At 39.1% G+C, this 27,500-nt stretch overlaps 1 protein-coding gene across 1 annotated transcript in view; it reads right to left on the bottom strand.

The window, feature by feature from the left end:
* Window positions 1–2,102: 2,102 nt before the first annotated feature.
* Window positions 2,103–27,500, bottom strand: part of LOC113811565 (uncharacterized) — a 33,383-nt gene continuing 7,985 nt past the window's right edge. The window contains exons 5-20 of the mRNA XM_070135560.1: window positions 27,157–27,331; window positions 25,896–26,082; window positions 24,390–24,627; window positions 23,608–23,787; window positions 21,966–22,116; window positions 20,476–20,615; window positions 18,772–18,975; window positions 14,009–14,061; window positions 13,403–13,631; window positions 12,881–13,055; window positions 12,011–12,182; window positions 10,948–11,185; window positions 8,671–8,850; window positions 7,888–8,038; window positions 3,445–3,584; window positions 2,103–3,166 (exon numbers count right to left, since the gene is read on the bottom strand). Of these exons, the coding sequence (XP_069991661.1) occupies window positions 2,959–3,166; window positions 3,445–3,584; window positions 7,888–8,038; window positions 8,671–8,850; window positions 10,948–11,185; window positions 12,011–12,182; window positions 12,881–13,055; window positions 13,403–13,631; window positions 14,009–14,061; window positions 18,772–18,975; window positions 20,476–20,615; window positions 21,966–22,116; window positions 23,608–23,787; window positions 24,390–24,627; window positions 25,896–26,082; window positions 27,157–27,331 (2,821 nt within the window). The 3' untranslated portion in view covers window positions 2,103–2,958. The remainder of the gene's footprint in view (window positions 3,167–3,444; window positions 3,585–7,887; window positions 8,039–8,670; window positions 8,851–10,947; window positions 11,186–12,010; window positions 12,183–12,880; window positions 13,056–13,402; window positions 13,632–14,008; window positions 14,062–18,771; window positions 18,976–20,475; window positions 20,616–21,965; window positions 22,117–23,607; window positions 23,788–24,389; window positions 24,628–25,895; window positions 26,083–27,156; window positions 27,332–27,500) is intronic.

Raw genomic sequence — 27,500 nt, 5'->3', positions numbered from 1 at the left:
TGAAAATCATCTTCGAATTAAACGGGGTTTTGTCTCCCCTGCTGATAATTATCTCTCACATATCAATTCTCTGGAATCTCCCCATGCAGTGTTCTTGCCCAATAGCTGTTGACACCATGACACTCTTCACACCGAGCAATAACTGGATCCGAAGAGGTGACGCACTGACCGGGGCCAAGGAGATCGTACATTGGTCGGCGGCCACGAATTGGAACGGGATGGGACCACTTGTACGGGTCGTAAGGACAGACAACCATCCTATCTGTTAACAGTGACTGCCGTTATCGCAATTCTTACGTCGGTAAAGGTAACTGAGCAGCCATTTTATCACAGGCAATGTTCTCTAAATGACAGATGTTTCACGCAATAATCCTCGCTAATATTTCTTTCCAAAATAAGCAATTTTAGCGAAAGCGGAACAATGCAGAATGAGAGCTTGTTTTGACGTCCAACACTAAAACCGGAAAAATGGTGGATTCTTTTATTGATCTATTATGTGTTGCACACGCACGCACATACGTAAATACAAACAAATACATACACACACACACATGAATATATGTCCATGTCTTTCAGTCCCGGGCGAGGCTGCAACCAGAGGGAGCAGTTTTGGCTCCCTTTTGCAGACTCGAACTCGCGATCGCGGGTTTCGGAGTCTTTACCCACTCGGCCGTGGTGTTGATATATTACTCGGGTAAAATACCCATTCAGCACACTTATTTGGTTACATGTGCGCCTGGTATATATATTTAAGCTATTATATATAGTGCAATATATGTAATATATTCTTAGATATGGACATAGTGTTGTATTGAGGTATATGTATTGTTCATTATTCAATAATTAGTTCCAGTTCTGCGCATTATACTCACAATTAGGTATTACTTTTTTCCTAATTTCCGTATTCTTGTTCATGGAGCAGTTTCCTTCAAGTTCATTCAATATTTCTCATAACAATAGGACTCAAAATAAATAGTCATCAATAACAAAGATTTATTATAAATAGTCAGAAAAGAAAAAACAATTAATATAACAATAGGTGTGAATTTAAAACATTAAATGAAATGCTGCAATTCGCTGGAGCAAAACGAAAACAAATATATGTACGATCTGCACTTTTTACCTTAGATTTGTTTCTTATCTGGATGTATGCTGGAACAAGCCACACCTTTGATATCTAATGACAAAACAATTACCAAATATGGCCCTCGAAATCCCCTTTCAGAATGTACCTTCTTATAGCGCTTTATGTCTCCGGCCCGCAGTCACTGGCCAAAAACAGCTGATCATTAGAAAACGGGAACTACAACCAAATAGAGAAAACTTCATGTATTTATATGGGTAACTTTGCTGTTTTAGCAAAGTAGAGTCCCATACATATTAATATTCTGTAAGACTACCAAAAAGGTAAAAAATAAATACATATAGCGTCACTGTAACAAATAAGTCAATGTGGTGTGGTTAGTACGGTATATACATGTACATATGTGTGTGTGTGTGTGTGTGTGTGTGTGTGTGTGTGTGTGTGTGTGTGTGTGTGTGTGTGTGTGTGTGTGTGTGTGTGTGTGTGTGTGTGTGTGCATATTTATATATATATATATATATATATATATATATATATATATATATATATATATATATATATATATAATATATCTATATCTATATCTATATCTATATCTATATCTATATCTATATCTATCTATATCTATATCTATATCTATATCTATATCTATATCTATCTATCTATCTACACACACACACACACACACACACACACACACACACACACACACACACACACACACACACACACACATACATACATATATATATATATATATGTGTGTGTGTGTGTGTGTGTGTGTGTGTGTGTGTGTGTGTGTGTGTGTGTGTGTGTGTGTGTGTGTGTGTGTGTGTGTGTGTGTGTGTGTGTGTGTGCGTGCGTGACAGTTTTTCTTAATGTCAAATCATTAGACGTTCCCCCTGCTCCATTGATAAACAACATCGAGAAAATTCAAATAGAATCCCCAGCCACAAAGCTCTCAAAATCAGCTGATGTTACACTACTCTTGAGCCCAAGAAAAAAAAATTGAATCGCTAATTCATTGTGTAAATACAAAGAACTTTTTTAAAAAATAGTTCACTCATCTTTAACACGACTCCACGTAACTGGGAGACAGACAGAGCATTAAAACCTCTGTCTAATAGAGAAAAAATACACTGATTGTAATTGGGGAATCGCAACGAAAGTTATCGGGCCACAACTAACAGGAGGCGTAACAGCAATCCTAAAAAAAAAAAATAATTAAACAAAATAAATAAATAAAGGAGGAAATTATTATGTAAATTAACTAATGAGTAAACTAAGATAGATAGGAATGTCTGCGTAAAAAGGAAAGAAAGACAGAAAGAAAGAAATTGTTGCGAAAGTCGAATGATTCGGAGGAGCTGATGGCTTTGCATTCAGATTCACTGAGGAAGGAATACTGAAAACACACTACAAGAGGCCTTCGTGGTTTTTAATTCTGTTTTCAAGTCGTCCGGTCCGTTTACGAGAAAGTGGCAAACCAACGAACAACATGCGTGGAACCCAATTTTCATTTAAAGAGCAGCATGCATTCAGAAATAAGTTACCCACAGAAACCCTGTTCCAATTCACAGTTGAAATCTGTAACAGTATAGAGAAAACCCAAATGAACTTACTCATGCTGTGTGTTTAGCCCAAACTCTTTGACACTTGGCCATGCAAACCTTTACGAACTATGAAACCAATACTGGAAAATACTAACTCTACTAATCTCTTCAAATGTTTAGCAGAATTCGATACTGACCCGATTTTACTCCCATTATTCATAAACGCCCCATCAGCTATTACACGACAAATGCATTCTCTTCCGAAACGACAACGACGAAGATTCCTTCCATAAGCAATCCTCTTACTCAACCCGGAACCAGTTACTTGTCCCCCCTGTCGATGGCGTCGAAGGGCGGCGTGTCCGCGAGCCGCAGGACGTCCACCGTCTTGTAGATCGGGTACAAGCCGGCTTTTCTCGTCCTCTGGTTGACCCCGTGGATGAAGCCGTCGTGCAGGTTGCGGTGGTTGCTGTAGTGCTTCAGGACCTCCCTCACGCGGTCGCCCTTCTGCAGCGTGATCTCGCCGCTCCTGAAGGGGCGAGGAAAGGGTGAGGTCAAACGGAGAGGAGTTCGGGAAAGTGGAAGGGTGATTTGGGGGACTGTGTGTTGGGGCATCCGCGCTGTTGTATCTTCATGAACAAAAAGTAATGTGTTACACTGTATGTGCCTGTCAAACGGACACACACACACACACACACAGAGAGAGAGAGAGAGAGAGAGAGAGAGAGAGAGAGAGAGAGAGAGAGAGAGAGAGAGAGAGAGAGAGAGAGAGAGAGCAGAAGCAAGAAAACAGACAGGCGAACCGACCTGCGAGGCGTGTGGGGGAGCCTCGCCTCCACCTCGTGGCCGCTCTGGTAGTGGAACCAATAAGGTGAGTCGACGGAGAAGACCCTCCAGGTGGCGTCCGCGTGGAGGGTCTGCATGAGCTCGTAGGCCAGGCGGCAGATCTGAACCGGAAGATCATTGTGCGTACTTCAATAACCTTTCACAGCAATTACAGCCAATGAATAACATATACCTTGAACTATGAATTTTCCTTCCTCAAGAATATATAGGATATCTTTAAAAAAAAAATCGATATAACAACGATAAAAACTGCGTTTTCTCTTTTCTTAACAATTGAGTATTGTGTAATTGAAAAAGGAAGAAAGAACTACGTGTGCTGTATGTAAATATTGAAAAATACGACCTACTACCTACTACCACATCCGCTATTACATCTAGACTAGTTCAGATTTACAAGATTTTAACCTATATTATTCTAAAAGTGTCCAGTCCCACTACACATTATCCCACTGAAAAAATGGCACGCTGCAGTTAGTGAAGTAATCTACAGGCATTTCAAGGCGAACCATAATAAGGGGGTCTCTCACTCCTTCAGATGGTTGGAGTCTTGCGTTCGGAAACTGGAATGGAATTTGGAATTGGCAATCGCGGTGTTGGCAATCGCGGATGGTAAGAGGATTTAGGATTCTGGAATCAATCTACCTTGAGAGACAAAGTTGACTGGAATCGAGGAATTAAGAGAGATGATGGAAGACGGGGAATAAAGAAAGAAGGGGGAGGTAATGGGGGAGAGAAGGGAGGCAAAAAAGGAAGAAAGGGGAGGCTAGGAAAAGAAAAGGGAAGTAGCAAAGGAAAACACAGGAGGGGTCCTCGGAGTGCTGGTGGAGGGGAGGGGAGGGGAAGAGAAAGGGGAAAGGGGGTACGGGGGAGAGGGAGGTGGGAGATGGAGAGGGGAGGGGAGGAGAAGGGGGAGGGGGAGAGGGGGAGCAGTCCGGTGTCGAAGGAGAATCCACACAGTGAGTTAAAAATAAAGAGAAAACACCTCTTTTCACAGTAGTAGTGAGATCACATATAAATTCCGTATATCTGATTACAGCCCTATATTCTTAGGATACTGCTGACGTATATACAGAATATCTGTTCTATATTTGAACAGCGAAGAGATAAGATTTGTAGATGGAATAAGAGCTTGAAGTCTTTTTACAAAACATGTAGGTCGGATTCCATTTTTTCATGTTCTCTGCACGTGAGTTAAAACACGAATGGATACTCAAGGAGTTTATTGTAACAAAAGTAGAAAGAGGTTTTATTAAGACATTCCTAATAAAGATTGAATCTCATCGTGTCCGGATCCATCCCCTGTGCTGTGAATTGTTTATTCTTAGCCATATTTTCTCGTGAATGGTTAGCTTATGAATTTAGTAGATAGGCCTTTTGGAAGCTGCTATGATATATAAAGATATTTATGGTGATAAACATGTAGTTTACGAGAAGGCGTCTAGGACAACTGGCCGCGGCCACCTAGCCGCAGCCTAACTGGCCGCGGAAACTAGCACCTCACCTCACCTTCATCTAATCTAATCTAACCTAACCAACCTAACCTAACCTAACCTAACCTAACCTAACCTAACCTAACCTAACCTAACCTAACCTAACCTAACCTAACCTAACCTAACCTAACCTAACCTAACCTAACCTAACCTAACCCAACCCAACCCAACCCAACCCAACCCAACCCAACCCAACCCAACCCAACCCAACCCAACCCAACCCAACCCAACCCAACCCAACCCAACCCAACCCAACCCAACCCAACCCAACCCCACCCAACCCAACCTAACTAACCTAACCTAACCTAACCTAACCAACCTAACCAACCTAACATAACCAACATAGCATAACATAACATAACATAACATAACCAACCCAACCCAGCCCAACCCAACCCAACCTAACCAACCTAACCTAACCTAACCTAACCTAACCTAACCTAACCCAACCCAACCCAACCCAACCCAACCCAACCCAACCCAACCCAACCCAACCCAACCCAACCCAACCCAACCCAACCCAACCCACCCCAACCCAACACAACGTAACCCAACGTAACCCAACCCAACCCAATCCAACCCAACCTAACCTAACCAAGCCCAAACCTAACCAACCTAACCAACCTAACATAACCAACATAGCATAACATAACATAACATAACATAACATAACATAACATAACCAACCCAACCCAACCCAACCCTAACCAAACCAACCCATCCCAACCCAACCCAACCCAACCCAACCCAACCCTAACCAACCCAACCCAACCCAACCCAACCCAACCCAACCCAACCCAACCCAACCCAACCCAACCCAACCCAACCCAACCTAACCTAACCTAACCTAACCTAACCAACGTAACCAAACCTAACATAACACAACATAGCATAACATAACATAACATAACTTTAACATAACATAACATAACCAACCCAACCCAACCCAACCCTAACCAAACCAACCCAAACCAACCCAAACCAACCCAACCCAACCCAACCCTAACCAACCCAACCCAACCCAACCTAACCTAACCCAACCCAACCCAACCCAACCCAACCCAACCCAAGCCAACCCAACCTAACCTAACCTAACCTAACCTAACCTAACCTAACCAACCTAACATAACATAACATATAACATAACATATAACATAACATAACATAACATAACATAACCAACCCAACCCAACCCAACCCTAACCAAACCAACCCATCCCAACCCAACCCAACCCAACCCAACCCAACCCTAACCAACCCAACCCAACCCAACCTAACCTAAATGACGAAGATAGAACAACCGATCACGCAGAAGCTGCTCATCGTAGACTGCAGCATGAACTTGGAATGCAACATCCTACTGTTTGGAAATTTATTGGTTTGAAAAAAAGTGCAACGTGGAAAAGACCTATATTAAGAACAGCTGATCGCAGGGCATGAGCCACCTGTCAAAAGGCATGAGCCACCTGTCAAGTTGAAGAAATACAGACAAGCAGATGAAAGAATTAAAGCAATTGTAAGAACATTTGAGAGTTGTAATGTTGTTGAATATCTCAGGGGAAATGCTCATAACTTTTCATAAATTGCTGATGTTGCTTCTTGTTTTTAAATAATTAAAGACACATTGAAACATTTTTTACCAATAATACTTATTACACATAACTGTTCATATAGTTACTACATGGTTTTTAATCAATAAAAACATTAAGATTTTTTTTTATAATCTTATTCCATTAAATACTCCGTAAAGAGTATTTAATTCCCTAAGAGAAGCAAGAGAATCCGCAGAAGAGAACATAAAATAGCTACATGGCCCATCCGCGCTGCAGAAAACCCAAGTTAGAAGAAAAGGTCCAAGAAAATGGGCCAGAAAATGAGAACAGAAAGAGAGGAACAGCCGACGAAGAAGAAAAGGAAAACGCGTGGTTTTGGTGCCTCCGGATGAGGTAAGGATTGCCAACCAATTAACCTGATGAGCTGCACCAGCCGACGACCGATTTGATTTTTTTAATTAATAATGTCTTCTGTCTTTCTGGATCTTTTGTAGTGATTAAACAAATTATTTTGAAGTTGATTTTCATTTTCATTTTCAGTCATGCTTGGTTGAGAGACAGAGGAATTTCAGTAAAGTCAAGGCACTGTTCAGTACCCAGCATTCTACTAGATATTTTGTTAATATGTCCTTCCACTAATTATTCTACAGTAAAAGTAACCAATTACTGAGCAAGAGCAAAAGAAAATACTTATACTCGTGACTATGGCAATAATAATAATAACAATTACATTGATAATGATAAAAGTAACAGTAACAATTACAATGATAACACTAATGGTGATAATAATAACGTTAATAACAACACAAACTTTAACCGTGAAGTGTCATCTATATAGATAGCATGTATGTAAACCATGTATGTAACTCACACATGTATTATCACATATAAATTACCATAATTTGTATTCATGTCTCCCGTATTGTACAACATATACGGCTGGCATAGCACAACATACACGGCTGGCATAACACAACATACACGGCTGGCATAACACAACATACACGGCTGGCATAACACAACATACACGGCTGGCATAACACAACATACACGGCTGGCATAACACAACATACACGGCTGGCATAACACAACATACACGGCTGGCATAACTCTACATTGCACATTATATGACGTGGCAACCGTTTTGTTTTCACTCTCACGCATGCGCATGACACGAATGATCAGAGGTCCCGAGGTAGCGAGAGAGGAAGGACGCATCTTTTCCTCTCTCTGTATCTCCAAATAAACAGCGGCGAAAAGAACCTCCAGTATTTGCTCCCACCTTCGGAGAGACTCTTTGGAAGACACAAGGGTACGAACAATAGCCAAAAAATAATAATAAAAACACTCAGAAGACCTACGTTGGACGACATGCCACAGACGAGGAAATCCGAGCGAGAGAGGAAGTAAACATCGCTCATAAGATTCCTCATGTTGGCGTCACTCCTCCGCTGCCTCGTGCTGGCGGTGGCGACGCTCTCCTCGTTGAACACGAAGGCGTGGCGAGGGAACCTGAGGAGGGAGCCGTTAGTTCGTGTTCCGGGGGGAGGAGGGAGGAGGGAGGGGGAGGGTTGGGCTGCGTATTATTAGGTATTATTAGGAGTAGATTGAGTGTTATTGTAGTTATTACTACACTGATAATAAAATTACTATTATCATCTATAACAGTAATTGCAATAGTAATAATAATAATAATAGTAGTAATGATAATGATAACAATAATAATAATAAAATGACAACATTAATAACTAATAGCAGTAGTAATAATAATGATAATGATAGCATTCTTCTTTTTATCATTATTATTACTGTTATCGTTATTAATATCATTATTATTACCATTATTATCATTATTTTTACTATTATTACATAGGAATTTCCATTCGTACACACACACACACATACACACACACACATCACACACACACACACACTGAGAGAGAGAGAGAGAGAGAGAAAGAGAGAGAGAGAGAGAGAGTGAGAGAGAGAGAGAGAGTGAGTGAGAGAGAGAGAGAGAGAGAGAGAGAGAGAGAGAGAGAGAGAGAGAGAGAAAGAGAGAGAGAGAGAGAGAGACCCCGCACACATACTCAAAACCCAAACGCAGAACCTCCCAGATCACACACAAGACGACTCCACACACTAACTTCTCCTTGGCTTCCTTGAGGACCTGCGGGTCGTCTGTGGCCAGGTAGACCTTGCGAGTCGTCACCGTCGTCCCCCGAAGCTCCAGGTCGTCGTAGAAGTCGTCGACGGCCTCCATGTATTCCTCCAGTCCTATGAGTCTGGAGTCGTGAAGCAGCTTGTCTGTTCTTCTGACTTGCACTCTGAGGGAAGAATAGCAACGGCGGAACTAGTGAATGGAATTAGGTGATAATAACAGCCATAATAAGGTACGATCGTTAAAGCAATCATGTTATAATAATAATGATCCTTTTTATTATTATTAAACAATAATGATAAGAATGCTACCATTATTATTATTACTACTAAGAACACTAATGATAACAATAATAGTAATAATAATGATGATGATAACAATAAAAGTAATGTTATAACATTAATAATAATAATGATGATGACAACAATAATAATAGTAATAATAATAATAGTAATAATAATGATGATAAAATAATGATAATGATAATAATGGCAATAACTGGAAACACTCAGAGAGCGCATACCTCCGCCAAGGCAATAGAAATAGTCACAATTGAAAAATTACATGACAGATTGCTAGATCCAAAATATAATGGCATCTAGACACACCTTTGGTAAAAAAAAAAAAAAAAAAAAAAAAAAAAAATAAATAAAATAAAAATTTGTTGATAACTTACTAAGCTATCCTGCCGTCCAACAAACAAACTAATTAACCAGCTGTACCCAAAACATGACTTCCTTGGCAGAGGTAATGATGATAGCAATAATAAAAAAAACATCAGTAATAATAATAATGGTGATGATGATGATGATGGTAATGATAATGATAAAGATAATAATGTTAATAATAATGATGGTAATAATAGTAATAGTAATAATGATAATATTTGATATCATTATCATCTATATTACTATCATTATCATTATTATCATTTCTATTATCAATATTGCCGGAATCATTATCATAAATAATGATGATAAGGATATCATTATTACCAATAAAAGTATCAACTTCAAAAACACATGAGTGTTTTTGTAATTGATACTGTTAAAAATAATGACAGTAATAATAAAAGCAATAACAACTGCAATAGCAACAACTATTTTAATGAAGATAATGATAACAGTTATAATAATGATAATAATAATAATGACAATTATGATAGCGATAATAATACTAATAATAGTAATAATGACAAAAACAATAATAATAAGAATAAGAATTTTAATAATAATGATAATAGTAATAATAATAGAATATTGATGATAATGATACTAATAATAAGTGATGATGATACTAAGAATAATAACAGTTAGAGTCGTTGAAAATAATGTTAATGACATCAATATTGATGATGAAAATGATAACAATGATAAAAATACTAAGTACTGATGTTAAGAAATAACCGCAATAACGAAGACAAAGAGCAAACGAATGATGTTTGTTATTTGAACTATGAGAATTGTCCTAATCATAAGGACCATGTTATTACTGTCTCTATATCAATGATAAGCTAAAGAAACAGAAAAAAAGAAAATAGATCCACATACACACACGCGCGCGAGTGTGTATGTGCGTGTGTGCACGTATATATCTCTTTTTTCCTCCTTCTTGTTTTTTGTTGTCACAGTATATCATATAATATTTAACTGTACTTCATTTATATTATATTTTTCTATTATTTGCCCTTGCATCTTTGTATTTTCTCCTATACTGTAATTATTTGTGTATTTATATATATACTTGTGTATGTCTGTGTGTGTGGAGTTATGTATATGTATATTTGTATGCATATGTCCATGTTTATATATGAGTATGTATATGTGTATGCCTATGTAGGTATGCGTGTATATTTATATTTATACATATAATGTATGTCATGCTATTCTGCTTGTAATTTCCTTTAATATCATTATGTACAATGTCATTCAGTATTAGTATGATTAGTCTACTTATTTAATTACATTATGTCCTGATTTCTCTTCCTAGTTTTTAATGTTTAATAGTTCAAGGGGCCTTCCTAAGGGAGTTTCACTCCTGGAGGGCTCAGCCATACCACAAGTGTAATATGTTGTATTTTTGTTGATGTATTGTATTTGGCTAAATAAATTATTTGATTCTGATTCTGATTCTGATTCTTTTTTCCTCCTTCTTTTCCTCTTTTTTCCTCCTTCTTTTCCTCTTTTTTCCTCCTTCTTTTCCTCTTTTTTTTACTTTATTTACTTTTTTAACCCTAAAGCAAATCACAGTCCCCACCACGCACCCAACAACAGGACCCTCGAAGCCAAGGCGGGCGCCGAGCTTCTCAACGGCCTCCTGGAATCCCCGGTTCATCCTCATGGCGTACTTCATGAACTGCCCCATCCACCAGGCGAAGGGGTCGCCGTGGAAGCTCGCCAGGCGCTCGGCGAAGTCCCGCGGCACTGACCTGGGCAGGTAGTTCGGCCTCGGGACGGGTCGGTCCGTGTCGGGGAACTGCACCACCAGGGCGTCCTCTGTGCCTGGAGTGGGAAGCGGTTGGGTCTGAGTGGGTTTGGCGCTGATGTTGGTGTGGCTTGGAGGGAGGGAGGAGGGGGAGAGGGCGAGAGTGGGAAAGGGAGAGGAAGAGGGATAGGGGAGGAGGCGTCCTCTGTGCCTGGAGTGGGAATCGGTTGGGTCTGAGTGGGTTTGGCGCTGATGTTGGAGTGGCTTGGAGGGAGGGAGGAGGGGGAGAGGGCGAGAGTGGGAAAGGGAGAGGAAGAGGGATAGGGGAGGAGGATGGGGGAGAGGGGAGGAAGGAAGGGAAAGAGAGAGCGTTGGTGTGTTGATTGTGAGATCATGCCAAACCATCTTTGAAGATGTCATCTGAGAAAGATTTCCTTGTCCTTTTCCCGTAAGTTGCATTCATGTGCAGAAGATGAAAGCACAAAAGTTTATGCCCTGTTTTAAATCTGAAATAATACTTTAAACAATTGTTGTTTTTTATACATATACAAAAGACCTTCAGTACTTAACTAGATGATATACAAAAGGCACATTCTGTCACCGTATTTCTTTTTTTTTAACTTTAGCACCATTAATATTCCAGATTTAGTACTAACTTCGCGCTCTCAATCTTATACATAAAAATGCGTCACTATTTTGAATGAAATGTTGATGCAGCTCTTTATTTGTTTTACTGCCAATATATAGTACCATACTATTTCTCTTTCGGTCCACGAATAGATGTACTCAATTTTGCATTTCCAATCCCCAAGCCTTTGTAAATTAATTGGAGGACAGCTTATAACTGTCAAGCGAGAACAAAGCAAAACTTGAAGGCAGTGGCAAGAATTTCCAAACCTCACCTGGCCACCTGACGCCCCACTGGGCCTTGGCGCAAGTGGCGCTGACGGGGAGGAAGTAGGAGCTCACGTCAAGGTACGAGTGCATTTCACTGATGACGAGCGTCCTCTGGGTCCCGTAGGCGGCGAGGAAGCAGTAGGTGAGGTGGTGGAGCTGACTGCAGGCCCCGCGAGTCTGGAGGGGGGGGGGGACTCCAGGTAAATAGTAATACGGACATACAGACATGCTCATATTTTATATACATACATACATACATATATGTATACATATATATATATATATATATATATATATATATATACATACATACATATATGTATACATATGTGCTTCACTCATATATATATATATATATATATATATGTGTGTGTGTGTGTGTGTGTGTGTGTGTGTGTGTGTGTGTGTGTGTGTGTGTGTGTGTGTGTGTGCGTGTGTGTGTGTGTGTGTGTGAGCGTGTGTTATGTGTATGTGTGCGTGTGTGTGTGTGTGACATACCTTGTATAAGAACCTTATTTAAATACAATATTCTATATACAAAAGATCAGAGGCAATATTCAGGTAATATATAAACTTTTTGCATTCTTTAGGATCCGCTAAAATCGAGGCCCCGCTGCGTGTGGATAGACACACTGGATTCCATTTCGAGAAGAAACTCTGGCTAATCAGCAGCGATTGGATATGAACTGAATCTCCAACATCCCTTCTCTAATCCGTTCCTGTTGCCATAGTCAGCATGCCTTTGATATTCCCGATTCTTTGTTCAGTCGGATCCCATTGCTGAGTACAAGCAGCACCTCCTACAGATTCACAACTACACAGTGTGAGTTTCCGCAAGTCTGTTTGGAGGAAGAGCAAAAGACTGCATACTCAACCTTCAGATGGACTGGGAGTCTACAGGTGATTTTCTTGGCCGATTTACAGTCAGGAGGATTCTGCAACACGTGGATTCGGTGCTGTATGAGGTCGTTGAGCGCCTGTACCTCACCCCTCTGCCAGTCATGCAGGCCAGACACGTTGCCGAGTCGCCAGAGGTCGTACTGGGTCACTCTGCGTACAAGAGGGTCAAAGTAGGGACGGAAATGCCTGTACGTGAGCAGGGCTAAATCGGCTGCCAATCTAGATGGATGGATAGATTGATGGGTAGAGAGAGAGAGGGAGAGAGAGAGAGAGAGGGAGAGAGAGAGACAGAGACAGAGACAGAGAGAGAGATGGATAGATAGATAGATAGATGGATATATGGAGAAATAGATATATATATCGATGGATAGATAGACAGATACATGCACACTCTCTGTTATTCCGAGTGCGATAGCCCGCATATTCGGTTGTTGAACATTATCCTGTCTTCCACAAATCTGGTCACACATTGCGAACACCTGCAACCACGCCGCTACCTGAAGTTGTGTTTGAGATCCTCCACAACCCCGGCAACACGTTCCCGCTCCTCTTTGCTTGGTATCTGGCCAATAAAGTGTCGGAGTTTGGCCACAACGTACTGCCTGGCGTAGAAAATGTCACTCTCCACTTGTCTGTAGAGCTTGTGCGTTCCTTCGCGGCTCAGGAACGGGCGGGTCGAGCTCGGGTCCGGGTTGGGGGGGCGGCCCTCCCCTTCCCCTGCCGCGTCTGGAGGGAACGCAAATGGGACGGGGTGTTAGGTGCTCTGTGAAGTTAGCAATCAGGTGATTATGGTACTTTTATTATTTTCATTATCATTATCATCACCAATATTATCATTATTACTATTATTATCTTTATCATTATTGTTATTATTATCATAATTTTATATTGTTATTATTACTATCCTTATTATAATCATCATTGTTATTATTATTATTATCATTATTATTACTACTACTACTACCACCACCACCTCTATAAATAGATCCAACTGAGAGAAAGGGAGAGAAAGGGAGAGGAGCAAGCACAGGGCGGGCGAAGGGCGAGTGAAGCAGGAATAAGAAGAAGGCGAAGAAATCAACGAGAATCCCAAGACACCGAACCTGAGTCTGTCTCGACCTCCCTGAGCTGCTCTTGATGCGCCCTGCCGGATCCTCTGGAAGGTTTGGCAGAATAACCTGTTCACATTTGTAGACCTGCGTCTTTCTTTTTGTCGTTCAAAAGACTAAAACAAATATTAATGGCATTTTATTAGCTTTTATGCGTTTTATTTCTTTTCTTTTTTTTACATTATTTTCAATTGAATTGCACGGTATACAAGGAAGAGAACCTTTTTCACTGTATGGGAAGGTTTCCTCCCCCAGTTTAGTACGTCCTACAACTTTAAAAAAAAATGCTCACTATTAACTCAGCAAGAAATTAATAAAGGATTTTCTTAAGGCCAACTTGCTCTCGAATTCAAACTTTGCTGAGCAGACTCCGCAGAGATTTTGCGTCGCAGAGTCTTCCGTATCTGAAGTTGCGTGAATCAACATGTCGCATTTTCTAAGTTGTAGGAGATACGCAAACAAACGATAAATTGCAAATAGAGAAATGAGAATGTTAATGATATTTCAGTTGATTGAGTCGCGAAAATGTGAAGTGCATGAACGCGAATGAATGACAAATGTTCAATCTTTTTACTCGACTTTACCTTTTGGCTTCTCTCGTGTGGAATAACCAAGGGAAAGACAAACAAAAATGCTCGTTTATTTTATTTTATTTTCTTCTTCCTTTCTGGGGGAGGGGAGGGGGGTGAGAAGCCAAAAGAAAATGCTAGTAACAAGGATAAAGTTTCAGAGCGTGAAATGTCATTAGGAACTTATTATTAAATTATAATTGCGATGATGATAATAGTAGCTGCAGTAGTAGCAATAATAATAGAAGTAGTAGCAGTAGTACTAATAATAAGAATGATTATAATGATGATAATAATATTAATAATGATAATAACAAATATTATTGTCATTGTTACTATTATAGCTTTTCATATGCAAGGGAAAGGAAGTTATTCCATACAGTTATTCCACTAAGAAGGAAGGTTACAACTAATAATATTGATAATGATTTTGATATTGTTAATGATAACGATAATATTTTCATTGCTATTAGTAGCAATAGTAGTAATAGTTCATTATTATCATCATCATTATTATTATTATTATTATTATCATTATTATTATTATTATCATTATTATTATCATTATTATTATCATTATTATTATTATTATTATTATTATTATCATTATTATTATCATTATTATTATCATTATTATTATTATTATTATTATTATTGTTATTATCATTGTTATTACCATTATTATCATCGTCATTATTATTACCATTATTATTATTATTAACATCGTCATTATTATTATCTTTACTATAAATATCATTATCATTATTAGTAGTATCATCATCATTATTATTACTACTATAATCATCACTATCATTATTAGTAGCAGTACCAATCTATAACAGAATATCTATTGAAATTATATAGATAATATTGTCCTTACTTCAGCTTATTAACTAATACATTTTTTTTAAGTATAATATCAAATTTATTTTCTTTGCACCCGCATCGCGCCATATTTCAGGGATCGCTCGATGGCAAGATCTTGAAAATTGCCATAAAGGGTGCCACGCAGGTTATTTATTCATTTATTATTCACACAAGTTATCTACCACAGAGACGACATATTAAGACAGAAATAACACAAAGGGTCTAAAGAGACATGTTATTTATCACTTAATGTTCGCTTCCGTTAGAATGTTTATTCTTTATGTGTTTGTTTAAGCATTACCAGTAATTATTTATTTTCCTTTTTTCCTTTTTTACTTATTAGGTTCGTTATTACCATTTAGATTTTCACTGTTCGTTATTCGTTGTATCATTATTCGTGTTTCATTATCACTTATACTAATTATTAATATCACTTCTCCATTTTTAGTTATTAGTAATATTTTAGTTATTCTTTAGACCTTTAGCTAATACACTTCTTATGACTTTTTGTAATTATAGTAATAACAGTGATGCTAATAATATTGATAATGATAATGAGTGTAATACTATTGGCAATGGTGATGATAATGATAATGATAGTGATATTGATGAAAATCGTATGAAAATATTAATAATTCATTACTCTTATTATTATCAACGCTATCATTATCATTATTATTATTGTCATTACTATAATTTTTAGAGTTAGTATTGGTATTATCATCATTTTTATCATTATTACTATTATCATTATCATTATCTATATAATTAGTTATCAGTATTATTTTCATTATCATCATTATCATTATCTTTCTCATTATCATCATTATCATTATCTTTCTCATTATCATTATCATCATTATCAATATTATCATTATTATTATCAGCATTATCATCATTATCATTATCATTACTGTTATCATTATTATCATTATCATTATCATCATCAATGTTATCATTATTGTCATTATCATTATTCTTTTTTCATTATTATTATTATTATTATTATTATTATTATTATTATTATTATTATTATTATTATTATTATTATTACTATCATTATCATCATTATCTCCATCAATAAGATTATCATTATCAGAGAGAGAGAGAGAGAGAGGAAACAATGGTGGTAATTATTGTAATAGCTCTGATCATTATGATTGCGAGGATAAGATTACCAGCAAAAATTATGATAACAAAAACAACAACAAAAATAACTGCAACAACAAATAATTAAAAATACTGCAACTAGCGACGATGAAAATGATAAAAGTAATGATAACAATAACAATGATAATGATCATAACAGTAGTAGTAATAGTAGTAGTAGTAACTATATCAACAGTAATTGTTATTATTATCATTATTATTACCATAATAAAAGCAATGAAGATCATAATGATAACAAGATAGTAACATGATTATGATGATAATGACAATGATAATGACTGCAAATTATGATTGCGATGATGATAATAGTAGCTGTAGTAGTAGTGATAATAATAGAAGTAGTAGTAGTAGTACTAACAAAAAGAATGATTATAATGATGATAATAATATTAATAATGATAATAACAAATATTATTGTCATTGTTACTATTATCATTATTATCATTAAGATTTGTGTTATTGCTTTTATCATTACTGCCATTATCATAATCATTATTACTATTATTATTATTATCACCATTATTTTTTATCAATATCATTATTATTATCATCATGATTACTATCATTATCATTATTATCATCATTATCATTATCATGATTATCCTTAATTCTTATTATCATTACTATCATTAATAATACTATCTTCATCAATATTACTGGTATCACTATTATTACTATTACCATTATAAATAGTAATAGTAGTAGTAGCAGTAGTTAATATATCATCATTATCAATATCATCATCTTCATCGTCACTAGCAATACTATTATCATTATCATTATTATAAGAATTAATATTATAATCATTATTCTTATCATCAAAATCATTAATGCTATCAATTATTATCATTATCATCATTATAGTTATTATTGATATTTTTATTATTATTATTACCATTATCATTATTATCATTATTATCATTACAACAATAATACTAGTAATGATAATGGTGACACTGATCATACAAATGAAGATGCTGATGTTGATAAGAATGATAATAAAAATATCGGTAATGATAATAGAAAGTTGAGGATAATAATCGCATTTATTACAGTTGATAATTAATTAATACAGTTAATAATTAACACAATTAATGATTAATAATCCTCATCATTAGTGATTACAATACCATCGTTGAGAATGATAATGATGAAGATAACAGAAGTAATATTAATAGCAGTGATGGTAAAAGGAAAACAGTGATGATAGGACGGACAAATCGAGGCTAAAAATGATAATGAAAGGAGAGGAAAATTAGAAACAGGATTTATTTTAAATACAAAACGGAGGGAGTTTATTTTCAGCGTTTTGATTTTACGCTTCATCTCTCTCTCTCTCTCTCTTTCTCTTTCTCTTTCTCTTTCTCTTTCTCTTTCTCTTTCTCTTTCTCTTTCACTTTCTCTTTCTCTTTCTCTCTCTCTCTCTCTCTCTCTCTCTCTCTCTCTCTCTCTCTCTCTCTCTCATCTCTCTCTCCTCTCTCCCTCTCTCTCTCTCCCTCTCTCTCTCTCTCTCTCTCTCTCTCTCTCTCTCTCTCTCTCTCTCTCTCTCTCTCTCTCTCTCTCTCTCTCTCTCTCTCTCTCCTCTCTCCCTCTCTCTCTCTCTCTCTCTCTCCTTCCCTCCCTCCCTCCCATCCTTCCATCCTTCCATCCTTTCATCCTTCCTTCCATCCTTCTATCCTCCCTCCCTCCCTTCCATCCTTCCATCCTTCCATCCTTCCTTCTATCCTTCCTTCTATCCTTCTATCCTTCCATCCTTCCTTCTATCCTTCTCATCCTTCCTTCTATCCCTTCCATCCTTCCTTCTATCCTTCCATCCTTCCTTCTATCCTTCCATCCTTCCATCTCTCCTACCTTCTTCCCTCCCTCCTCTCTCTCTCGCTCTGTATTCCAACTTCCCAGCCCTCTTTCCCCTTTCTCTCCCCTAATTCCACCCCTCCTCTCTCCCCTCTCCCCTCTCCCTCTCCCTCTCCCCTCTCCTCTCCTCTCTCTCTCTCTCCTCTCCCTCCCTCTCCCTCTCTCCTTTCCCCTCTTCCCTCTTTCCCCTCTCCCCCTCTTCCCCTCTCTCCTTCTCTCTCTCTCCTCTCCTCTCCCCTCTCCCCTCTCTCCTCTCTCTCTCTCTCTCCTCTCTCTCTCTCTCCTCGACCCATTTACTTGTCCCTCCTGTCGATGGCGTCGAAGGGCGGCGTGTCCGCGAGCCGCAGGACGTCCACCGTCTTGTAGATCGGGTACAAGCCGGCTTTTCTCGTCCTCTGGTTGACCCCGTGGATGAAGCCGTCGTGCAGGTTGGGGTTGTTGCTGTAGTGCCTCAGGACCTCCTTCACGCGGTCGCCCTTCTGCAGCTCGATTTCACTGTCCCTGAGGGGGCGGGGGGAGAAGGGAGAGGGTCAGATGGGGAGGCGCTTTTATGAGGGGAGTGGGGGGATTTTTGAGGGGAGGGGTAAGTTGTTGTTTTTTGGGGGGAAAGGGGAGGGGGAGAGGGAGATAAGTAGGTTTTTTCTTAAATTGGGGGATTGCTAGAGGCCTTATCAGGAGAGGTCAGAGGGAAGGCTGGGGGGGGGTGAGGAGGGCGTATGTTTGAGGGGAGGGGTCAAAAGTTATTATTTTATTAGGGAAGGGGGAGGGGGAGAGGGAGATAAGTGGATTTTTTTGTTGTTTTTTGTTTTTTGCTTTTTGTTTTCGAATGGGGGGATTGCTAGAGGCTCTATCAGAAGTCAGAGGGGAGGCTGGGGGGGGGGGGTATGTTTGAGGGGACGGGTCTAAGTTATTTTATTTAGGGAAGGGGGTAGAGCGAGGTAAGGGAGGGTTTTTTCTTGAATCCCCCCATTGTCATAGGTTTTATCAGGTCAAAGGGAAGGTGTTTTTTTGTTTTTCTTCGCATTTTTGATGGTGGGTTCAATATCTTTTCTATCTCTTGTTCAATGACATTATTGTAGACATGAAATAAAATGATTGAATTTACAAGTCTGCCTTAAAACCATTAACGTTTTCTTTGTTGACGCGTTTAAGGATTATATATGTAATATCAGTATTTTGACTCTACGTTTGAGTCAGAGTAAGGGTTTAATTTGTACAATCCAGATCTATTTAATACACTTTTCTTTACATTGTTATTATGTTACAGAGTTTAGGTTTTCTAGAAGTACAAAAGGATTTACGTTCGTAGGCCTGCCAAGTTCTGTTAGCGCGAGACGCGTTGTTTTGTATTTCTCCTAAAATAGAGATTTTGACCTACAAGAAGTGTATGACGCCGAAGATTGTAAGTAATTATTATTATTTAGTGCCCAGAGAGGCTATTTACATGCCTAGAGTTAGGTAATTTATGGAATATATTATGGAAATCGGAATAGAAATTTAGGCGTTTTGTTTGTCAGTTTCCAGTTCGATCGAGTGGAGAATGGACTAGTGTGGAGAAGGGAGTTTGTTTATGTTGTACGACCTTGCCCTAACAAATCCATTACGTGACGAAATAGGCGTCTTTTTCTTCAAACAAACATCACTGAAGAATTATATTCATATTTTCCTTGTCGTGGGAAGATGACATCGCGACAGACATCTTGTAATCAGCAACAAATGAATTTAGAATAAGTAGTTAAGATGGACACCACCCATGACGATGGGCCGGAAACAAAACCCGAATGCGAGAAAAAATCCAGGAAGTCTTTTAAGGACATCATAAATGGCGACTGACCGAGAGGGAGGGAGAGAGAAGAGAAGAGAAACAAGAGACAGTGACAGAGAGAGAGCAATAGAGAACCATAGAGTGACAGAGAGCAATGGCACACATAAACAAAAAAAAACACCGAAATAGAAGAACGAAATTAAAACAGATGAAAAAAGACAGACAGGTGGACCGACCTGCGAGGCGTGTGGGGGAACCTCGCCTCCACCTCGTGGCCGCTCTGGTAGTGGAACCAATAAGGTGAGTCGACGGAGAACACCTTTCTGGAGGCGTCTGCGTGGAGGGTCTGCATGAGCTCGTAGGCCAGGCGGCAGATCTGATCGAGGGTGAGATGATGATAATATTGAAGAAGATGATAATAATAATAATTTGGGCCCTGGCCAGGGAGCCCCCCCCCCAAAAAAAAAAAAACAATACCCATCCAACTGAACCGAAAACAAGGGGGCAGGCCACAGGGCTATATATTAACTTTCATACCGTAAAACTATAAACCATAACCAGAGACCTACTTAAGTTCATTTTTTCTCAGTAACCACAAGGGGTTTGGGCGAATTTTTAGGTGTGTTAGAAAGGTCTTGAGGTCCTGCATGGCTTATGCTATGTGGCGTTCATATAAGGGGTCAGGACACGGAAAAAAAAAACTAAAATACCTCTTAAATATAGAAGCAACAGTACATGGTTGCAGATTTATTTAGGGTGCTATGGAAACATCACAGAGTTAATTACTAAATTAGACTGGGTATGGTATGAATATTTTCATACCCCTTATAGACCCTTAAATCCATCCCTAAACAACGGCAAGGATTACAGAGGTGATCCAGGGTGCTATGGGAAGCTATCACTGAGTAAATGAGAATGGATATGGTTTGAGTACCTGTATACTCCTTTTAGACCCCTTAAACACCCCTAAACAACTGAAGGTGCCATAGAAGGCTATAATAGAGTAGAGGAGAATGGGCATGGATTGAGTACTCGTATACCCTAAATAGACCCCTTAAATACACCCCTAAACAACAGCAAGGGTCACAGAAGTAATCCAGGGTGCTATGGAAAGCTATCACAGTGAAAATGAGAGTAGTCGTATACACTTTAAAGACCCCTATAGAAGGCTATGATAGAGTTAGAGGCGATTGGGCACAGTTTGAGATCTCGCTTTCCCTTTAAATATAAAGGGCGGAGGTACATGAGACCTTTTCGGGGCGGCGCCTCTAAATTGCATTTTGATCATGTTAATAATAGTAATAACCATAATGATGATGTTGATTATAATTATGGTGTTATTAATAGTAAAAATGATGCTACTATTAAATAACCATGATGATAACAATAATGGTACTGGTAGTAATAGTGATAATACTGATGAGAAGGAGGATAGTAATGGTGAGAATAATAAAATTAAGGATGATGATAATGAGAATAACAATAGCTATAATGATAATACTAATGATAACAATACCCATAACGATGATACTAACAGTAATAATGATACTACTACTCATAATAATGACAATAATGATACTAATATAATTCCTAATTATTAATGATAACGACGATTCTGACGACCATCATCGCACAAATTTAGGCCTAATGAAGCCATGCCGTCGATAACAACAATACCTCCCAACGAAAAGAATGAAAAGGTTCAAACATCAAGAGGGACACTCACGTTGGACGACATTCCACACACGAGGAAATCCGAGCGAGAGAGGAAGTAAACATCGGCCAGGATGTTGTGGATGTTGGCCTCGCTTCTCCGCTCCTTCATGTTGGCGCTGGCGACGCTCTCCTCGTTGTACACGAAGGCGTGTTTGGGGAATCTGGAGGGAGGCGGGGGGGGGGGGGGGGGTGTTAGAGTTTATACTTTGTCTGTTTAGGGGTGTCTGTGCGACCGTCTCTCTCTCTTTATTTCGTTCTCTCTGTCTGTCTGTCTGTCTGCCTCTCTCTCTCTCTCTCTCTCTCTCTCTCTCTCTCTCTCTCTCTATATATATATATATATATATATATATATATATATATATATATATATATATATATATATATATATATATATATTTTTTTTTTTTTTTTTTTTTTTTTTACATTTATATATATATATATATATATATATATATATATATATATATATATATATATATATATATATATATATATATATATATATATATATATATATATATATACTGTGCATATATATGTGTGTGTGTAGACATATATAAATATGCATACGAAAATGAATATAGCCACACTAAGAATAGAAAATAATCGTAACGTTTCGAACTCTTTACGAGTTCCTCCTCAGACAAAACCGGTTTTCAATTTTCATTGTAGCTATTTTCATTTTCAAGTACACGTTACTGTGTTTGTGTTCATACACACACACACACACACACACACACACACACACACACATACATATATATCTCCCTCTCCACCTCTCTCTCGCTCTCGCTCTCTCTCTCTCTCTCTCTCTCTCTCTCTCTCTCTCTCTCTCTCTCCCTTTCTCTCTCTCTCCATTTTCTTTTCTTTCTCCCTTCCTCTCTCTCTCTCTCTCCCTCCCTCTCTCCATCCCTCCCTCCCTCTCCACCTCCCTCCCTCTCCACCTCTCTCTCTCTCCACCTCCCTCCCTTTCTCCCTCCCTCCCTTTCTCCCTCCCTCCCTTTCTCCCTCCCTCCCTTTCTCTCTCGCTCTCTCTCTCTCCCTCCCTCTCTCCTCTCTCCTCTCTCTCTCTCTCTCTCTCTCTCTCTCTCTCATTCTCTCTCTCTCTCTTTCTCCCTCCCTCTTTTCTCCCCTCCCTCTTCCTCCCTCCCTCTTTTTCCCCTCCCTCTTTCTCTCCTTCTTTTTCTCCCTCCCTCTTTCTCCTTCTCTCTCTTTGTGTATATATATGTGTGTGTGTGTGCATATACATGTGTGTGTGTGCACACACACACACACACACACACACACACACACACATATATATATATATATATATATATATATATATATATATATATATATATATATATATATATGTATGTATGTATGTCTGTGCACATATATATATGTGTGTGTGTGTGCACGTATATATATATGTGTGTCCGCATATATATTCATGTGTGTGTGTACATATATATATATATGTGTGTGTGTGTGTGTGTGTGCCGTATATGTGTGTTTGAAATGGAAGAATGCAGTAACCACCTCCTGGACACGGCCTCGCGCCCCTCGCCCCGGGCACGCCCACCCGAGCGAGCAGACCCGCCCGCCTCGACATTCTTCCATCACAAAAACATCCTCGACCTTCAAAAGAGGCCCCTACGCGCACTAACTTCTCCTTGGCTTCCTTGAGGACCTGCGGGTCGTCTGTGGCCAGGTAGACCTTGCGAGTCGTCACCGTCGTCCCCCGAACCTCCAGGTCGTTGTAGAAGTCGTCGACGGCCTCCATGTACTCCTCCAGTTCTATGAGTCTGGAGTCGTGAAGCAGCTTGTCTGTTCTTCTGACTTGCACTCTGAGGGAAGAATAGCAACGGCGGAACTAATGAATGGAATGGGGGAGGAAGGGGAAGGCTAGGTCAGTAGCAACTCGAGGTGTCATGGCGTTCCACAGGGCTATTTCGATGATTGTTCGATGAAAATATAACCATTAAAATAATTATTTTCCATCCTTTTTGAAAATTGAAAAGACCAAAATGATCGACCATATTCACAAAGCATCCTTAACTTTTATGACGTCATGAAAATGTGTTTTTTGTTTTGCTTTGTTTTTCAAAAATAGAATCAGACGCCATGACACCTCCCCGAATGTGGAATGGTGTGATAACGACATTTATTTTGACATCGACAATAGCCATGAACAATTTATATCACAGTAGTCATAGGAGTCACAATTATAATATCAATAATGAAATTAATGTCATGACTATGAAATGGTTACCATAATCTAACAGGAGGAACAACAACAATCACGATAAGAAAACAATAATGAGAGCAACCATCATCGCAATAGCATCATTATAGTGGAAAGATATTACTGGGTACAGTGATGTTTACAAAGAAGCAACAACGACTACAAACACGTCATGAAAGGAAGCAGACGCGCAGTTCTCCTCACCCAACAATAGGACCCTCGAAGCCAAGGCGGGCGCCGAGCTTCTCAACGGCCTCCTGGAATCCCCGGTTCATCCTCATGGCGTACTTCATGAACTGCCCCATCCACCAGGCGAAGGGGTCGCCGTGGAAGCTCGCCAGGCGCTCGGCGAAGTCCCGCGGCACTGACCTGGGCAGGTAGTTCGGCCTCGGGACGGGTCGGTCCGTGTCGGGGAACTGCACCACCAGGGCGTCCTCTGTGCCTGGGGGCGAGGTTTTTTCTGTTTATTTATCCTTTCATTGAACTTTTTTCTTTTCTTGGGTTTGGAGAGAGGATGGAACGAAGTAGAGAGGTTGAAGGGGTAATAGAGAGAGACAGAGAGGCAGACATACAGAGAGAGAACGCTTCCGGGTCATGAAGAAGAGGTCAGCGGAACCGGGAATCTGAAGGTACAGTGATATGGATTCACAGAAACTCTCCCAATCTAGCACCTTAGAGCTCGCTTAAACACGGGATTAGGTTTAATCTTGCCGTAATTTTAGATGGCGCTCATGCTAGTCTCCATCAAGGACAAAGTTATAGGCATTTCTCCTTATGAATATTCCTGGCAATTCTGAAATAAATAACATGGAAATGTACGCGTGAATACCGATTTCTCTTTTTTCTGCAGAGCACACGATGGCCAGGTCTTGGACGGGGCAAATACACAAAGATAAAACCGAGCTGATGAGACCCATCCTTTCGCTGTTCTTTCAGCCTAACCAACAGGAAGCAACAAAATTACTTTTACGCTGACTTGACATGGTAGTCATACCCCCGTAGAAGAGATATATAATTATATATATGAATTACTTATGCAACTTCTATATTGTCTTCTCCAAGACGATTTTATTTTAAATGACAAACGTATCATATATCTATTGAATATATCTACTGCGTCGACATCTAGTTGATATATATATATATATATATATATATATATATATATATATATAGAGAGAGAGAGAGAGAGAGAGAGAGAGAGAGAGAGAGAGAGAGAGAGAATTTTTTTATTTCAATAGCAATTGCATACCATATGAAATTTACATATATCATCTAGGCTAATAGGAACCTAATAAAAAAAAATACTGTTTGCTCTCAATATACTTTCCAGCGCAATTAGAGGAGATAAGTACATGGGTCCTTGGTCTAAGAATTCTGCACAGTTATTAGATCCTGACATCGTCGTAAATAATGACTTCTAATCACCAATTACCAATGAGTTATTCTTGTTTGGCCGAGTCACAATATTTGGTCATGCTTCACGCTGGTCTATTCACTGCCGAGGTCATACCATTTCTTTGTCTCAATCGCTTTATCTTTTTTGTCACGTTAGCGATCAAGATAAAACATTATCACGAACCAAACAATCGGTTCCCTTATGAGTATTTGTTCCCATGTATTAAAATAACCCTAACTTACATGTGTACGATCATAGTAAAAAAAAAATAATGAAAACTCACATACAATGCACATCTCCCCAAGACTTACCTGGCCAATGAGCAACCTCTTGGGTCGTAGTTTTGGCGCAGTTCTCACTGAGAGGAAGGAAATAGGCTTCCAAATCTAAGTCCATTACGCTCGTCTCCCTCTTGTTGATGACGAGCGTCCTCTGGGTCCCGTACGCCGCCAGGAAGCAGTAGCTGAGGTGGTGAAGCTGGCTGCCTGTTCCGCGAGCCTGGGAGGAGAAATGCGTGGACGTCAAGGGCGACATGAGTGGAAATATGCACTACCTTGTATGAGGGAAATCGTGCAACTTAATCTGTTGAAGACGAGGTGGAGGAGGAGGAATGAAAAGATGAAAAATAAGATAAAAATCATATACTACGAAAAATATGAAGAAAAGAGTTGAAAGAGGTTTTTAGCTTTTCTAATAAATTCACAGATATACAGATTCAAAGTTCTACTATTAGGACTAAACAGCGCCAAGGATATTCATAAAAATTGGAAAGGTATGCTGCCTTCTCTGTGGAAAGATGAGCTACCTAATCCATGCCAAAATAGGCTAGCCCTTAAGGGAAGATGTATTATAAAGGACGGACTGTTAGGATTCATATTACATGTGAATTCTTGATGACTATATTGTGTGTTTTGGAGTGAGAAATGCGATAATGTCAGCTTTTTTCCAAGTACAATATATGTGGAAATATATATGCTGCCTCATGTTAAGAAAGAGCGGTTGATAGTTATGAGTGAATATGAACACTAATGTTCATACACTCTTAATGGTCTTAATGGTTTGTGGTGCTGCGCAATATCTTCCTGCACTGCCGTATATAATGATTTCATGGCTGGGTAGGATCATATGTACAAAGGTGCACCGCGGTATATTTATTTAAATTGGACAAAACATCTACGTGGCCAGAACATGTACTGTAAAAGAATCTTTTATCTAATGTGACAAAAATATCCGATCAGAATCCCGTTTCTGGTCGTTCCCATTACTCATCCGAAAGGTTACTCAATGAATACCATTCCCGGGCGCAAAGCAAGGAAATTTAGTATTAAGCGTACCGGCAATATAAATATAATAGACGCAGACCTAAACCCATAATAAAACACTGAAAGGAAGAAAAAATAAGAAATAGGATACTGTATCTCACATAGATGACTGTATCCGCATGTGTGAAAACCGTAGACACCAACACTTTCTTTGCCAACGTAAGTACTTGCAATAATGCATTCATCGCCACTAACCTTGTTCCTGTGAAACCGTGTGCAACCTACCAACAACCGTGTCCCTTAGACTGACCTTGGGAGCGACTGGGATATTGCAGAGGATTTTCTTGGCAGATTCACAGTCCTCGGGATTCTGCAAGGCGCGGATTCGGTGCTGAATCTGGTCGCCGAGGGCCTCCACCTCCTCCCGCTGCCACTCGATCAGGCCGGACTCGTTGCGGAACTGCCAGAGGTCGTGCTGCGCCACGCTGCGGGGGAGCAGAACCGGGCACGTGAGGAGATGTGTGTGCTGAAGAGTCCATACATAAGTCCATACATTTATTTATTTATTTATCTATATTTATTTCTAAGTCATTTATGCATAAACACAAATTTAAATGTGTGTATAGATAGATAGATACAGATATATTCACATAC

This window comes from Penaeus vannamei, chromosome 20 (assembly GCF_042767895.1).
Source record: "Penaeus vannamei isolate JL-2024 chromosome 20, ASM4276789v1, whole genome shotgun sequence".
NCBI lineage: Eukaryota > Metazoa > Arthropoda > Malacostraca > Decapoda > Penaeidae > Penaeus > Penaeus vannamei.
Note: the sequence above shows the minus strand (reverse complement) of the source record. Positions and strands in the feature narration are given on the sequence as shown.